Here is a 15,085-nt window from a genome sequence, read left to right on the forward strand (position 1 = left end):
ACCAGAGCTGAGCTCTGTAGACCAGAGAAGTCTTCCTGCAGCCTCTGCTGAGTTTGTTCCTTTTGGCCCTCTGTTCTTTGTTCTTGCTGACCTTTTTGCAGTATTTTGCTGATGTATTTATATAATTATATCATGTGAGGATGTTTTTGACATAGCAACCTGTATTTTGGATTATTATGTTGGGATTTCTTTGGAGTCGGAGTTTCTCTGGACACTTTATTTTCTTAGGGAGGAGGGGGACACACCATCAGGTCTTTATTTTTATTTGTTTAGTTTCCAGGATCCTCATTTCACAGTGATTCAGATAAAAATCAGATCACAGAAAGGCCTTCCTGTTCTCACTTCATTGAATGAATCATGGTTTTGTATTTTCAATTCAATTCAGTTTTATTTATATACGCATTTATATTGAAGCAAGGCGTCAGTCCAGACGCCTTGCTTCAATCTTCTCTACGTATGATGACCTGGATGACTGAGAATCTTCATCAACATTTTATTTATATAGCGCATTTTACAATCACAAATTGTCTCAAAGTGCTTCACAGAAACCCAGAGCATGAGACCCAGAGCCTGAACCCCCTTAAGAGCACTGTGGCAAGGAAAACCTCCCTTTAAGAGGAAGAAACACTGAGCAGGACCCGTCTACTTAAGGAAGAACCAGTCCTGCTGCCAGTCGGCCGGGTAGAGGAGGAGAAGAAGAGGGAGACAGGACAGAGAGGATGAAGGAGAGAGATAGAGAGAGGAGCAAACATGCAGCAAACATGATACAGTACAGAGTAAACATGACAGCAAGATGAAACAGTGATTATATTATAATGGATATCTATATATATCATCAGTCCATAAGTAGTAATAGTAATTTGATAGTAATCAAAGCAAAGATGAGTAGCAGGGGCTGATGAAGTCGATGAGCTCAGGAGAGTTCAGGGGCCGGACTGCAGGTCAGCATCCAGGTCTTGAGACCTGCAAAGAGAGAGAGAGCGAGAGCGAGGCACAAAACTACGAGGAAGACAGTAAACACAGATTATGAGACGATATTACCCAGTATGAGCCAGACTAATGAGAGTAGAGGAGAGATCAGAGGGTGAGAGGGAAACTGCTCAGTGGATCATGTTTGTGCCCTCCGACAGCATAGACCTAGAGCAGCATAGCTGTGCTAAAGGTTTTAAAGATTCAATCAATCTAAAGATTTTAGCAGCCCTATGACACCTGTTCTACCTGTGGCTGAGGTGACTGTAACTATACCTAACTTGGTCACTGAAGAAACAGTGGTAGAATTGTAACCTTTTAAATGGGATTCTGTTAGGTAACCATAGCAACCACTGCTATCTATCAAACTTGTGTGAGTTTGACCTTCATGAAGACTCCAGCTAATCTAGAGATGTTAATTAAACATCACATTTCTTCTGCTTTACTTCCAGGGAATGGTCTGCAGTGTAGAGGAGGTCACAGTGACATCAATCAAAGTGTACAGCCTCTATGCATTTCTGTTTCACTTCAAATGTTTGAACACTGAACAAACAGAGTCAGATAGAAGCCTGCAATATAACAGTCCAGTGGGATAATCCCTCTCATTGCTGCTTACAGTTGCGTCAGTTGTCAAGCTAATGTTTTCAGGGTTTATCAGTTTAACAGTAAACAGCTGTTTAACATGTCTGCAGTTATTGTTGCAGTCTGAGGTGTTTTCCAAGCAGCAGCCTCCAGGACTGAGACATGCTGAAGTGTTCAAAATGACTTTTTGATTTTATCATTCCAGGACTGATTGATGGATGGAGGACGTTGTACTTGGAGAGAGTGACACTAACATCACCACGGCAGAGGTGAGTCACTTTAACATGAAGCTACTCTGTGCCGTACATGTATTTCATTACACACAATAACAATATCAGAAGTTTATCACAGTGTTTCATTTATTCTTATAATCTTATATTATATATTCTTTGTTCATCTTTAACCATTTGTTGTAAAACAACTTGTGTGGTTGTTGCTGTTTTGCTGCATGACACACTTTGTCTGGAGCTCACAGACAGTGATTGTATGACTTGTTATTAGGTATTATTTCCTCAACCTGGCATATAACATATATTACAGATGTTATACTGCACAGACAGATCAGACCAGAAGTACTGACACCCAGTAAGAAATTGTAATTATATAATATAAGGAACTATTAAATGAAAAACAAGAATGTAAAAGGAATTTGCAATATATGAAATGGTCTAATAAAATCAAGAAAGAAATATAGCATATATTGAACATCATACTGAAAAAGTGACAATAGTTATATAAAGATAACAGTGAATGAATTTATGGATTTCTTTGTCAAAGCAGGACTTGACCTGGTAAAATCTATTCCTGACTGGAACAATATAAGAGAAATAATTATTGTAGAAAGAAACCAGCACTCTGTGTTTCTTGGCAGCCATGGATGAGCTAGAATTAAAGTCCATTGTTAATAAACGTCAGCAGTGCAGATGGAGTGAGGTGGACCAGCCTAGTTTGGATGCTAGGTGTGTCATCAGATGGTGCATCAGGTGCAAAGTGCTGTGTTTGATTTTTTCTTTGCTTACCATCTAATGGGGTCCAGGGGCCCAATGAGCCTTGGTGTAACAAAGCTACTGTGAATTTCACAGGAATGAACTGGCAGCAACTGACAAGTAACTTACTGTAAAAATGTCACAGTAATAAACTGAAGACAAATGACATGTAGAAACATGACTTTGCAGTATTACTGTGAAATTTTGACATATTTATTCAGACAGTGAATATGACCAGCTCTTTGACTGAACTTATTTAAAATCAATACTCTGTCTAAATCATATCATGTCGCTTCAAACTTGTGGCTTTATGATATTGTCTTACTTATTATTACTTTATTAAACAGCTGGCATATAAAACGGTTGCTGCTCTGAGTTTGTCTTCACAAATGATGAAGCTGCAGACAAACACTGGAACCACAGAGCTTCCTTCAGTATTTCTGCAGGTCTTATTTCTGCCACAAGTTGACGCTGTTTCACAGGCTTCACAATCTCCTCCAACACACTCAGTAGGAAGGACAGAAATTTTACAGTATACATGTAAACATTTCCCAAGTTATTAACCCATTACTGTCTAAACTTTGCAAGTTGTTCCCTTGTGCAGGCTTGTTACACTGGCCCTTACATGGTCCTAGAAAAAGTAAATGACCATGATCACATAGTTGCCACATGGACCATAGGCAGAAAAGCAGGCTGTGCCACATTAATATGTTGAAACCAGACTTACAGCGGCTGCTGGCTTCACAGTCTCCTGTCACTGAGGCCTGTTCTGTCGCTGTCCGGTGCTGAAATCATTGACCCGCGCTGTAGACCGGTGGCGCTGTCCAGTGCTGAAACTGCTAGTGGGGCTGAAATTCCCTCTGGCGCGGTTGTTCACAGGCGACTGAAAAACTCGGACATGTTGTCTAAACTTAAACAGTATCTTCCCTCATTTGGCTGATTCTCAGAGGAAGGATTTAAAGATTAAAGATTTAAAAGAGATTTTAAATAAGTCAAAAAAAATAAAAAAGATTTAAACATTTAACAAATAAATTCACTAAATTGTAAAAATTTAAAATAAAAAACTGATGCTGTTATTTTTTATGACCAGCAGGTGGCGGAAGAGACTCAGAAACGAGGAGCCTATAGTCCGACTAGCTTGGCTGCTGACAGTTGACTTGGAAGGAGCCTCTCTGTATATGATCCTTAGATACTTACCTTTAAATCTTCTGCCTGACTTTGTATCAACGTAACATCATCATCTTATTTTCTTTCAGGGCTTCTTGGTACTTTTTAAGTCTTCTTGGTGTATTGAAATATTCTCATTGTGCAGTTACAACATCACTGAAATGAATTGTTGATCTTTGTTGTTAACAGGAACATGGGGATCTGAAGCAGTCTGTCCTGTTTTTATATCTGATGTCTTGATGTGTGGCTCACGTGAACATCTGATAAGAGACTAAAACTATCAGAAGGACGCTGCCAAACCACCACAGACAGTTTGTCCTGCAACAACAGCAACAAGTGTTTGTCCTCACGTGTGTGAACTGCAGGAGAAGCACGCTTTTGATAAGCACTGCAAAACATGCCCCATGATCTGCATGAGCCTCTGACTTCTGTGGCTGGGCCAGTGGTTTGTACTGTTGTCCACTAGGTGGAGCCACATGCTCAGACAGACTCAGCTCTGCCTCCTTTCCCATCCACAAAGCATGCTTCAAAAACATATGTATGTGTATAAATATATATGAATAAATATAAATGAATAGTAGTTTATAACACAACATGTGTGGGTGTGTTTTCAGTCTGGTTAGTAAAAAGTTAGTCATTAATAAGTCCAATTAGTCCAAACCCTCATCTCTCCTGTTCTCCAGCCTTCCTCACCACCACCAGGTCTGGACACACAGACACACACACACACACACACACACACACACACACACACACCAAACTGTGGTGACAGCATTATACCAGACATCATGGCATCATTAAACTCTTCATAAGAATTCTTTTCTTTCTTTTTATATCTTTTCTTTTCTATTAGCAGTGATCAGTCTCATCTGAAGCTCCTCCTTCATGGTGTGGTTACAAACCACAGCACTCAGCAGTCTTATCTGAGGGCAGCAGGGGCTGATGGGAGTTTTGAGCAGCTCGTCCTCGTTTGGCCTCAGCTGCATCAGAGCGTCACTTCTCTGTGAGTTCACCAGAGGAAACATGCTTCTCCTGCCGGCTGCTGCTCTCTGCTGTCTTTGTTCAGGTGAGTGTTTCCAGCCAATCAGGCGCCGACGAGCCACACCTGTAACAAACACTGACCTCCACCTGTATCTGCAGCGCTGGTTTCCATGGCAGCAGATCTGATTCAGGACGATGCCTCGCTGACCAGGAGAGTCGGTGGACATGTGTCCTTCAGCTGTGGAGGGCTTCAACAGTGTGGTAGCTATGTGTTCTGGTACCAGAAGAAAGACAAGGACACATTCAGAGTGATTCTTGATATTGGTAAGAATAGTGGTAGCATTGATAAAGGTTACAATCATCCTCAGAAAGATGATTTCTCAGCTGTACAAACACAGAAGGGCTGGGAGCTGGAGATAGAGACAGTTAAAGAGGATCATTCAGCCACCTACTACTGCTCCTGTTGGTGGGATGATGGAAGTTCCCACAGTGAGAGATTATGCGAGCAGCCTGAACAAAAACCAGCAGAGAACAGAAAACTACATCAGCTTCATGTTTCACCTCCATCTCAGACTCAAACACACTCAAAGAGCTCTGAAGCATCGAAAGCTGCACAAATCCATGTTTAATCCCAACAAAGGAAGGAATGAGTCCATGTGACCAGAGGGGACGCTGACTGGGAGTCTTTCAGTCGGAGCTTCACATGTTAACAGAGGAAGTTTAGAACAAGCAGGAAAAAGCTGATGATGAGGACGCTGTGATGCTTTTTACAAACATGGAGATTTGCAGTGTCTCTGTTTTACACAGACGTTCCTGCAACATGGAATTCTGACAGAATTCTGCCTCCTGATTGGATCCTTCACTCAGCAGGTTTTTGTATGAGCCTGTTTCACTGTGTATGTGGATCTTTGGTCCTGGAACTAAACTGATAGTAACAGGTAAGAACTAACATTTATTTTTACTGTTGGAAATGTTGAAGCTGTTTAAAGTCACTTTCTTCATGAACTGTTTCTACTGAATCACATTTTTATTATTTTTATACTTTGTATAAAATTTATCACACAGCACACGGACAGAAAAAACTCAAAGTTTAATCTGAGTTATTGTTTCTGCAGAATTATTTAGTGTTTCATCATTTCAGTATTTTTAATCAGTAATAAATTAATATATAAAATAAAGAAACTTGATGTGGTGCTACAATAAGAGGAAATAATTTGTACATATAAAAGATAAAAGATGATAAAACATTCATATGTTTTACATGTTAACACAGGTTCCATATTCATCAAAATTATACAATATATAAAAATACATATTTTGCTTTTGTAAATGATGGTAAATAGACATAAATATGTAATAATTATAATATATAATAATTCATCATAATGTGTATGTTAAATGTGATCTGGTAAATATTTTATCTAGCATGTCCATCAATAATATTTAATGAACATAAATGTATAATATTTGACATATCCACACATACTGCCCGTGTCTGCTTCAAGTTTAAATCAATATTTTTGTTATGATGACTATTATACAAAAACATTGACACATAATCTTGAAAAATGTAATATGGTGATTTAAATCATATATACATAATACATACATACATATGTCTGCATAAATCTGACCAGGATGATTTGAGGATATGAGGATTTATTTCATACATAAATCTGACCAATTAAAACTATTTACAGATTTTTACAAGTGATTAAATAATTTGTATTATATTTGACAGATTCATTAAAAAGCAGTTTTGTATTTGTTACATGTGTGTAAACTTTATACTGTCTCCCACTGACAAATACTATAGACTCCAGCCCCCCATGACCCAGTCACACAGGACAAGTTCAGGAATGATTTAAATTCCCTATCCCCCTCACAGCATGATGGAGCTGCTGCACTGACAGGCTGATGATTGTTTGTCTGTGTTGTGTAGCCTCAGAGCAGCAGGTTGTGTTGCCCGTGGTGACCGTGTACCCAGCAGCACCCACAGGCCGTCCTGAGGGGAGCAGCTCCCTGCTGTGTCTGGCCTCAGACATGTTTCCCCCTCTGGTCCGCTTCTCCTGGAAAAGACAGAAGGAGAAAGGCTCGCTGGAGGAGCTGCATCCTGCTGAGGGAGAGCAGCTGGAGCTCAGAGAGACGGGACACAGCGCCGCCATCTTGTTTGTCCAGCAGCAGGAGAGCAGCAGCTATAAGTACAGCTGTTTTGTGAACCATGAGGGGGTCAGAGTGAAGGCCCAAACAGAGCAAGGTAATGAACATGTTCATGGGATGTTGAGAAGAGAGCAGAGGACCTTTGTAAATATGTGACTCTTTTCTGTCTCTGCAGTCTCTCCTCTAGAGGAAGAACCTGCAGACCTGCCAGCTGTGCAGCTCACTGACTGTAAGACCCATTCAGGATGAAGATGTTCACATCCCAACACAGTCAGAGAATGACCTGTCTGTCTGTCTGTCTGTGTGTCAGGGTCCTTCCAGTCTCAGTGCAGGGTGAAGCTGCTCCTGCTGCTCTACACTGTGCTGATAGTGAAGAGTCTGCTGTACTGCTGTGGACTCTCTCTGCTGATGACCGGCTGACTGCTCGTCCTCCATCACATCATCCATCACTGTGCTCAGAGTCCATCAGTGATCATATGATGCTCTTTTTTCTCTTTGTACTAAAACTTTGAGTCAGTATAAAACTGAATCTGACTTCCTGTCTGCTTGGATCTTTCTGCATTTATAGCTTTACTTTTTATCACAAAGTGTCTTCACATTATTTCACTGTCGTTTCACAGTAAAGCTGATCCATCATGTTGCAGCCTGGCAGTCATGTGACCATGGTTGTCAAGCAGCAGGTGCAGAACAAGATGTGATAAAAATCAAAGGATGAAACCACACGGCTGTTGTGTGTGTTCAGCGTGGTGTATGTGTGTGTTAATCCTCTTTTATAAATCTGCATTCCGACGACTGCTGTTTCCTTCACAGTGACATAAAATGAGAAAATGTTTGAATGTTTTATCTGCACACATGTGCTCTCTGTGATTTGATGATGAATGGATTGTTTCAATGTGAGTAGATGAAGAAATGAACCTGCAGCTGTCTTCAGACTCTCTGCAGCTTTGTCACTTTCTGATATTAATAAACTCTTTCAGATCTGATGTTTTGTATCCAAACACATTTTCTGTGGTTTTGAATTAATTGTTGAAAACACTGAGTGCAGACTGATCTTTTCAAAGAGCATGCAGTGAGCAGGAAATGAGGCAGGTCGAGGACTTCCTGGAATGATTCTGTAACCCTCACAGTGAAACCCACAGAAACCCACAGAGCCGTCTGATTGGCTGCTTTCTGTCCTAATAACCACTGAGATCACACTGATATCTGCAGCTGTTCCTCCGTCTCTCTCTACACTAATAATCATCTTGTTCATAAACAGTAGATATAGCATTCCATCCATTCCCAGGAAGTTTGCACATACTCACAGTAAGAACAAAGGGCTGTCAACCAGTCCCCCTCCGGCAGTTTCATAGTCGTTAGCCAGTCGTTAGACACACCTGGCCCAGTCAGCCAGAACATCACAGGTAAGTATGGAAACATTTAGTGCTATTGTTTTTAAGTTTTTTAAGTTTTACCCAGACCCACCCACACAGGTCTGTAACCACATATAAACCATGTTTCCCCACCAAACAGTTAGAACTGATGAAGCTGCTTGGATGAGCAGCGAAACGTCTTCTAGAAAACTCTACAAGTCCAGACGCCTTGCTTCAATCTTCTCTAAGTAGATATAGCATCACTGCCCTCAAGTGGTCACTGTCAGGTACAACATTTGTCTGTGAAGGTGAGGTCACCATCAATGCAGGAATGAGGATCAAGCTGAGAACCTTACAGTTAGTGGACTACCACTCTTCCACCTGAGCCACAGCTGCCTGAACAGTGATGTCATCACAAGGCCAACAAGCAGTAACACAGTCAGTAAACAGTGATGTCACAACCCAACCAAGCAGCTCTCTAACACAGCAATTGACCTGTGATGTCATAACAAGACCAACAGCTCTCTTTAACAGACCAAGAGAAGAGTGATGTCACAAGCAGACCTAACAGGCCTGTTTAAGACAAGTGGAGAATGATGTCATAATCAGAGCAACACAGGAAGTAAAGACATGTATGAATGACTGTAGTCAAAGAAAGAAATGATTGAAGTCAATAGAAAATGAGAGTAAATGTTGCTGCTGTCCTTCACTCTGACTGGAGACAGGAGCTGTATAATCATCATTTAACAATAAGAAGAAAGCAGCACACCAGTCACATGATCATGTTGTACAGTAAATGAGTGGAAACAAAAAGCAGGAGAGGAGGAAACACAACAGTGGCGCAGTGGGATAGCAGGGTTGTCCAATAGCCGGAAGGTTGGTGGTTCGATCCCAACTCCTCCCTAGTCACTGTTGTGTGTTCTTGGGCAAGACACTTCACCCTAGCCTGTGGCGCGCCTTGCTAGTCATTGTATGACACTGCTTGTGCAGCAGCCGTAACGAATTTCCCTCTGGGGATTAATACAGTATCTAAAATAAAAAAATAAAAATAAAAAAAAACTTTTAGCTCAAGTGCTGCCACCTAGTGTCAATATTTGGTATTAATTCTGACTACATATGTGTGTGATATATATATTATATATCTGTGACATGGGTCACAGAGTGCTGCTGCTGTTTGTGTCTCTGCAGCATGGGCAGCTGCTCCTGCTCCACTCATCACCGGCTGATTGTTCACACCTGTGATCAGTCATCAGTCAATCCTGCTGCAGCTTCCATCTAGTATATGTGTCCAATGGAACCTGAACAACAGGTCAGCTAAACACATAGAAATACTACACATAGTTTTTCTGGAAAAGACAGAAGGAGAAAGGCTCGCTGGAGGAGCTGCATCCTGCTGAGGGAGAGCAGCTGGAGCTCAGAGAGACGGGACACAGCGCCGCCATCTTGTTTGTCCAGCAGCAGGAGAGCAGCAGCTATAAGTACAGCTGTTTTGTGAACCATGAGGGGGTCAGAGTGAAGGCCCAAACAGAGCAAGGTAATGAACATGTTCATGGGATGTTGAGAAGAGAGCAGAGGACCTTTGTAAATATGTGACTCTTTTCTGTCTCTGCAGTCTCTCCTCTAGAGGAAGAACCTGCAGACCTGCCAGCTGTGCAGCTCACTGACTGTAAGACCCATTCAGGATGAAGATGTTCACATCCCAACACAGTCAGAGAATGACCTGTCTGTCTGTCTGTCTGTGTGTCAGGGTCCTTCCAGTCTCAGTGCAGGGTGAAGCTGCTCCTGCTGCTCTACACTGTGCTGATAGTGAAGAGTCTGCTGTACTGCTGTGGACTCTCTCTGCTGATGACCGGCTGACTGCTCGTCCTCCATCACATCATCCATCACTGTGCTCAGAGTCCATCAGTGATCATATGATGCTCTTTTTTCTCTTTGTACTAAAACTTTGAGTCAGTATAAAACTGAATCTGACTTCCTGTCTGCTTGGATCTTTCTGCATTTATAGCTTTACTTTTTATCACAAAGTGTCTTCACATTATTTCACTGTCGTTTCACAGTAAAGCTGATCCATCATGTTGCAGCCTGGCAGTCATGTGACCATGGTTGTCAAGCAGCAGGTGCAGAACAAGATGTGATAAAAATCAAAGGATGAAACCACACGGCTGTTGTGTGTGTTCAGCGTGGTGTATGTGTGTGTTAATCCTCTTTTATAAATCTGCATTCCGACGACTGCTGTTTCCTTCACAGTGACATAAAATGAGAAAATGTTTGAATGTTTTATCTGCACACATGTGCTCTCTGTGATTTGATGATGAATGGATTGTTTCAATGTGAGTAGATGAAGAAATGAACCTGCAGCTGTCTTCAGACTCTCTGCAGCTTTGTCACTTTCTGATATTAATAAACTCTTTCAGATCTGATGTTTTGTATCCAAACACATTTTCTGTGGTTTTGAATTAATTGTTGAAAACACTGAGTGCAGACTGATCTTTTCAAAGAGCATGCAGTGAGCAGGAAATGAGGCAGGTCGAGGACTTCCTGGAATGATTCTGTAACCCTCACAGTGAAACCCACAGAAACCCACAGAGCCGTCTGATTGGCTGCTTTCTGTCCTAATAACCACTGAGATCACACTGATATCTGCAGCTGTTCCTCCGTCTCTCTCTACACTAATAATCATCTTGTTCATAAACAGTAGATATAGCATTCCATCCATTCCCAGGAAGTTTGCACATACTCACAGTAAGAACAAAGGGCTGTCAACCAGTCCCCCTCCGGCAGTTTCATAGTCGTTAGCCAGTCGTTAGACACACCTGGCCCAGTCAGCCAGAACATCACAGGTAAGTATGGAAACATTTAGTGCTATTGTTTTTAAGTTTTTTAAGTTTTACCCAGACCCACCCACACAGGTCTGTAACCACATATAAACCATGTTTCCCCACCAAACAGTTAGAACTGATGAAGCTGCTTGGATGAGCAGCGAAACGTCTTCTAGAAAACTCTACAAGTCCAGACGCCTTGCTTCAATCTTCTCTAAGTAGATATAGCATCACTGCCCTCAAGTGGTCACTGTCAGGTACAACATTTGTCTGTGAAGGTGAGGTCACCATCAATGCAGGAATGAGGATCAAGCTGAGAACCTTACAGTTAGTGGACTACCACTCTTCCACCTGAGCCACAGCTGCCTGAACAGTGATGTCATCACAAGGCCAACAAGCAGTAACACAGTCAGTAAACAGTGATGTCACAACCCAACCAAGCAGCTCTCTAACACAGCAATTGACCTGTGATGTCATAACAAGACCAACAGCTCTCTTTAACAGACCAAGAGAAGAGTGATGTCACAAGCAGACCTAACAGGCCTGTTTAAGACAAGTGGAGAATGATGTCATAATCAGAGCAACACAGGAAGTAAAGACATGTATGAATGACTGTAGTCAAAGAAAGAAATGATTGAAGTCAATAGAAAATGAGAGTAAATGTTGCTGCTGTCCTTCACTCTGACTGGAGACAGGAGCTGTATAATCATCATTTAACAATAAGAAGAAAGCAGCACACCAGTCACATGATCATGTTGTACAGTAAATGAGTGGAAACAAAAGCAGGAGAGGAGGAAACACAACAGTGGCGCAGTGGGATAGCAGGGTTGTCCAATAGCCGGAAGGTTGGTGGTTCGATCCCAACTCCTCCCTAGTCACTGTTGTGTGTTCTTGGGCAAGACACTTCACCCTAGCCTGTGGCGCGCCTTGCTAGTCATTGTATGACACTGCTTGTGCAGCAGCCGTAACGAATTTCCCTCTGGGGATTAATACAGTATCTAAAATAAAAAAATAAAAATAAAAAAAAACTTTTAGCTCAAGTGCTGCCACCTAGTGTCAATATTTGGTATTAATTCTGACTACATATGTGTGTGATATATATATTATATATCTGTGACATGGGTCACAGAGTGCTGCTGCTGTTTGTGTCTCTGCAGCATGGGCAGCTGCTCCTGCTCCACTCATCACCGGCTGATTGTTCACACCTGTGATCAGTCATCAGTCAATCCTGCTGCAGCTTCCATCTAGTATATGTGTCCAATGGAACCTGAACAACAGGTCAGCTAAACACATAGAAATACTACACATAGTTTTTCATATAAATAACATTGAATTGAATCGTGTTGTACAGTAAATGGAAACAAAAAGCACTGAGAGTGGTGCTGGTAGTGCAGCAGTGGGGTGAAGGCTGAAGTGCTGCCACCTAGTGTCAATATTTGGTATTAACTCTGACTACATATTCCACCTTTAACTCACTGTCATACATACTGTGCCATGTGTGAAGTGATATCAAAACGTGAATGTGAATTTATTGTAAAGAACTTTACTTATTATCTCTATTATAAGTGAGCAGTGTGTGTGTGTGTGTGTGTGTTTGATGGAGTGTGTAATGTCTGCTCAGTATTATTGATACTGCTGTGTGTGATCTGAAAACTGACCAAACTGTGATGTGTCTGATGTTAACAGAAGAATCAGATGTCAGACAGTCAGATCCTCCTCTGTGACACCTTTAACATCATATTAGAAATCTTTGTCTGCTTCTGGTACATGCAGATGATCACCAGCAGGTGGCTCACTGCTTTGCAAAGCTCAGCTGCTACAACAGAATAGTTTCTGAACATGTGTAGCCACCAAAACTACACCTGGTACATCAAACTTGTGTGAGTTTGGCCTCTATGCATTTCTGTTTCACTTCAAATGTTTGAACACTTCAGATAGAAGCCTGCAATATAACAGTCCAGTGGGATAATCCCTCTCGTTGCTGCTTAAATGTCTTTTGAGTTGTCCAGCTAATGTTTTCAGGGTTTATCAGTTTAAGTGTAAACAGCTGTTTAACATGTCTGCAGTTATTGTTGCAGTCTGAGGTGTTTTCCAAGCAGCAGCCTCCAGGACTGAGACATGCTGAAGTGTTCAAAATGACTTCTTATCTTTATTTTATCATTCCAGGACTGATTAATGGATGGAGGACGTTGTACTTGGAGAGTGACACTAACATCACCACGACAGAGGTGAGTCACTTTAACATGAAGCTACTCTGTGCCGTACATGTATTTCATTACACACAATAACAATATCAGAAGTTTATTTATTCTTATAATCTTATATATTCTTTTCTTTCTTTTTATCTTTAACCATTTGTTGTAAAACAACTTGTGTGGTTGTTGCTGTTTTGCTGCATGACACACTTCTGTCTGGAGCTCACAGACAGATGTCTGACATGTCCCTGTTAAATTCACTGGTATAGTTCAGAAGTCATTGTTCATCAATCAGCTGAGTGGGGTCGTTCTGGTGGTCATCATGATGGAGCTGCTGCTGAGTGGGGTCGTCGTGTTGGTGGTTGTGATGAGATGGTGGTCCCTTATAGGGGTGCTGAGTGGGGTCGTCGTGGTGCAGGTGAGGGGTGTGAAGTGGTCCTTCTCAAACCTGCAGTAGAAAGTCTTGAGGTCGTCAGCAGTGGGGGAGGTTGTCTCCTGTGGTTTGTGATCTCCACACTGATGCATGGTCATTAGCAGAAAAGCTGTTTTTCCAACTTTTCTGAGTATTTTTGCCGCCTTGATTTCCTTGGTGAGAGGGTTTCTGCTCCTGGGACTCAGGGAGCGGTGTGTGTGTGGTAGTGGATTAGAGGGTAGGTATGTCTGTTGGGTCTATTAAAAAACAAAAACAAATTAAGTAATTTTTCCAAACAAGTGAGATTGTTGCAACTGAATGAAGATCTGCTCATTAAAACTTCACAAACAGGTCCACATAGAATTCACTTGGACTCTGTCACATGTTGCAATACCTGCCAAACTTTCATGTTGTTCAGTCCAAACATCATGTTTGAAACTTTTTACTCAGCAGCTACTTGTTACTGGTTTTCTGTCTGTAAGAAAAAAGCAAGAAAAGTTGATGGAAACAGTCCAGGAAGTTGCAAAGATGCTTAATGTTTGTATGTATCAGCCCCTATCCCCCACATGCTTCAATGCTACATGGATTCATGACCACAACTGAAGGAAGTTCTTGACATGTTTCATGGGTGAGAAAGGCCTTACAGCTCACATTCACGCATGCACACAAATAAAATGATAAAATGACATTTTTATTTTTGCATAGACACACATGCTGCATCTTGTGGTTTAGGCAGCACCCATTGTAGGAGCCAAAGATTAAATTATAGAAAATTTTTCTCTTTGAGTCTAAATTTAGGTTGGACCAAGTAGATAAAGGCAGGAGCCCTCTCTTGGAGGCAGCAGGAGGACAGTCTCTACTTCCTCTTCCTGCCATAAAGATATAGGCCTCACCGCATCATCATTTTACAGACACTTTGTGATGAAATGATGTCAACACAGTGTATTTAGTGTGTACTTGTAACATCAGCTGGACTCATGTAGGAGGCAGATGTGGACTTTTGTTCAATAAAGCTGGATCCATACTCCGCGAGACAAAGACATTTTCCCCCCTGCAGACGTTACGCCCACAAAATGACGTCATTTTTGTCTCTGACCGCCCGCTGATCCGCACTCCTGTGCACAGGGTCCGGGCCGAACTTTGTCTTTCAAGGCTGTGCGGCAACCATGCTGTGATTGGTCGGAATTTATTGTGGGCGTGATGAAAGTGGAGAAGCGCAAGAGCCTCTCCAGGTATATAGGTAGGTGTATAAACAGCACTGATTCAACAGATTTAGATAAGACCATACTGGTTTTGCATGATGAGCAATAAAAGAAAGAAAGAAAGGCAAGTCAGGGTGATTTGTCACCAATAACTCCAGACAGCCATTCACACATACCAGATGGTGACTGTTATTACCATTCTATATACTCCTACATACCCGGGCATAACAGGCTCGTTAACAATGTCTGTATATCTTTGC

The 15,085-nt window shown here is 41.7% G+C and overlaps 2 protein-coding genes across 2 annotated transcripts in view; both read left to right on the forward strand.

The window, feature by feature from the left end:
* The window catches only part of LOC114450023 (rho GTPase-activating protein 1-like), a 150,551-nt gene that overhangs the window by 14,304 nt on the left and 121,162 nt on the right, over positions 1-15,085 (forward strand). The gene's annotated exons all lie outside the window — the stretch shown is intronic.
* Positions 6,515-10,418, forward strand: LOC114444966 (uncharacterized). Its single transcript, XM_028419881.1, has 7 exons — positions 6,515-6,536; positions 6,628-6,777; positions 7,021-7,074; positions 7,156-7,178; positions 9,539-9,734; positions 9,792-9,863; positions 9,945-10,418. Exons 1-7 carry the CDS (start codon positions 6,515-6,517, stop codon positions 10,052-10,054), a joined length of 627 nt encoding a protein of 208 aa, XP_028275682.1. The 3' UTR covers positions 10,055-10,418.

The sequence above is a fragment of the Parambassis ranga genome, chromosome 2 (genome assembly GCF_900634625.1).
Source record: "Parambassis ranga chromosome 2, fParRan2.1, whole genome shotgun sequence".
Taxonomy (NCBI): domain Eukaryota; kingdom Metazoa; phylum Chordata; class Actinopteri; family Ambassidae; genus Parambassis; species Parambassis ranga.

What these genes read in the sequence shown, in the direction of transcription:
- LOC114444966 (XM_028419881.1), top strand. Translation starts at nt 6,515, where the DNA reads ATGACCCAGTCACACAGGACAA. An exon ending in GACCCAGTCACACAGGACAA is followed by an intron (nt 6,537 to 6,627) that starts GTTCAGGAATGA and finishes TGTGTTGTGTAG; the next exon opens with CCTCAGAGCAGCAGGTTGTG. An exon ending in GGCCCAAACAGAGCAAGGTA is followed by an intron (nt 9,735 to 9,791) that starts ATGAACATGTTC and finishes TAAATATGTGAC; the next exon opens with TCTTTTCTGTCTCTGCAGTC.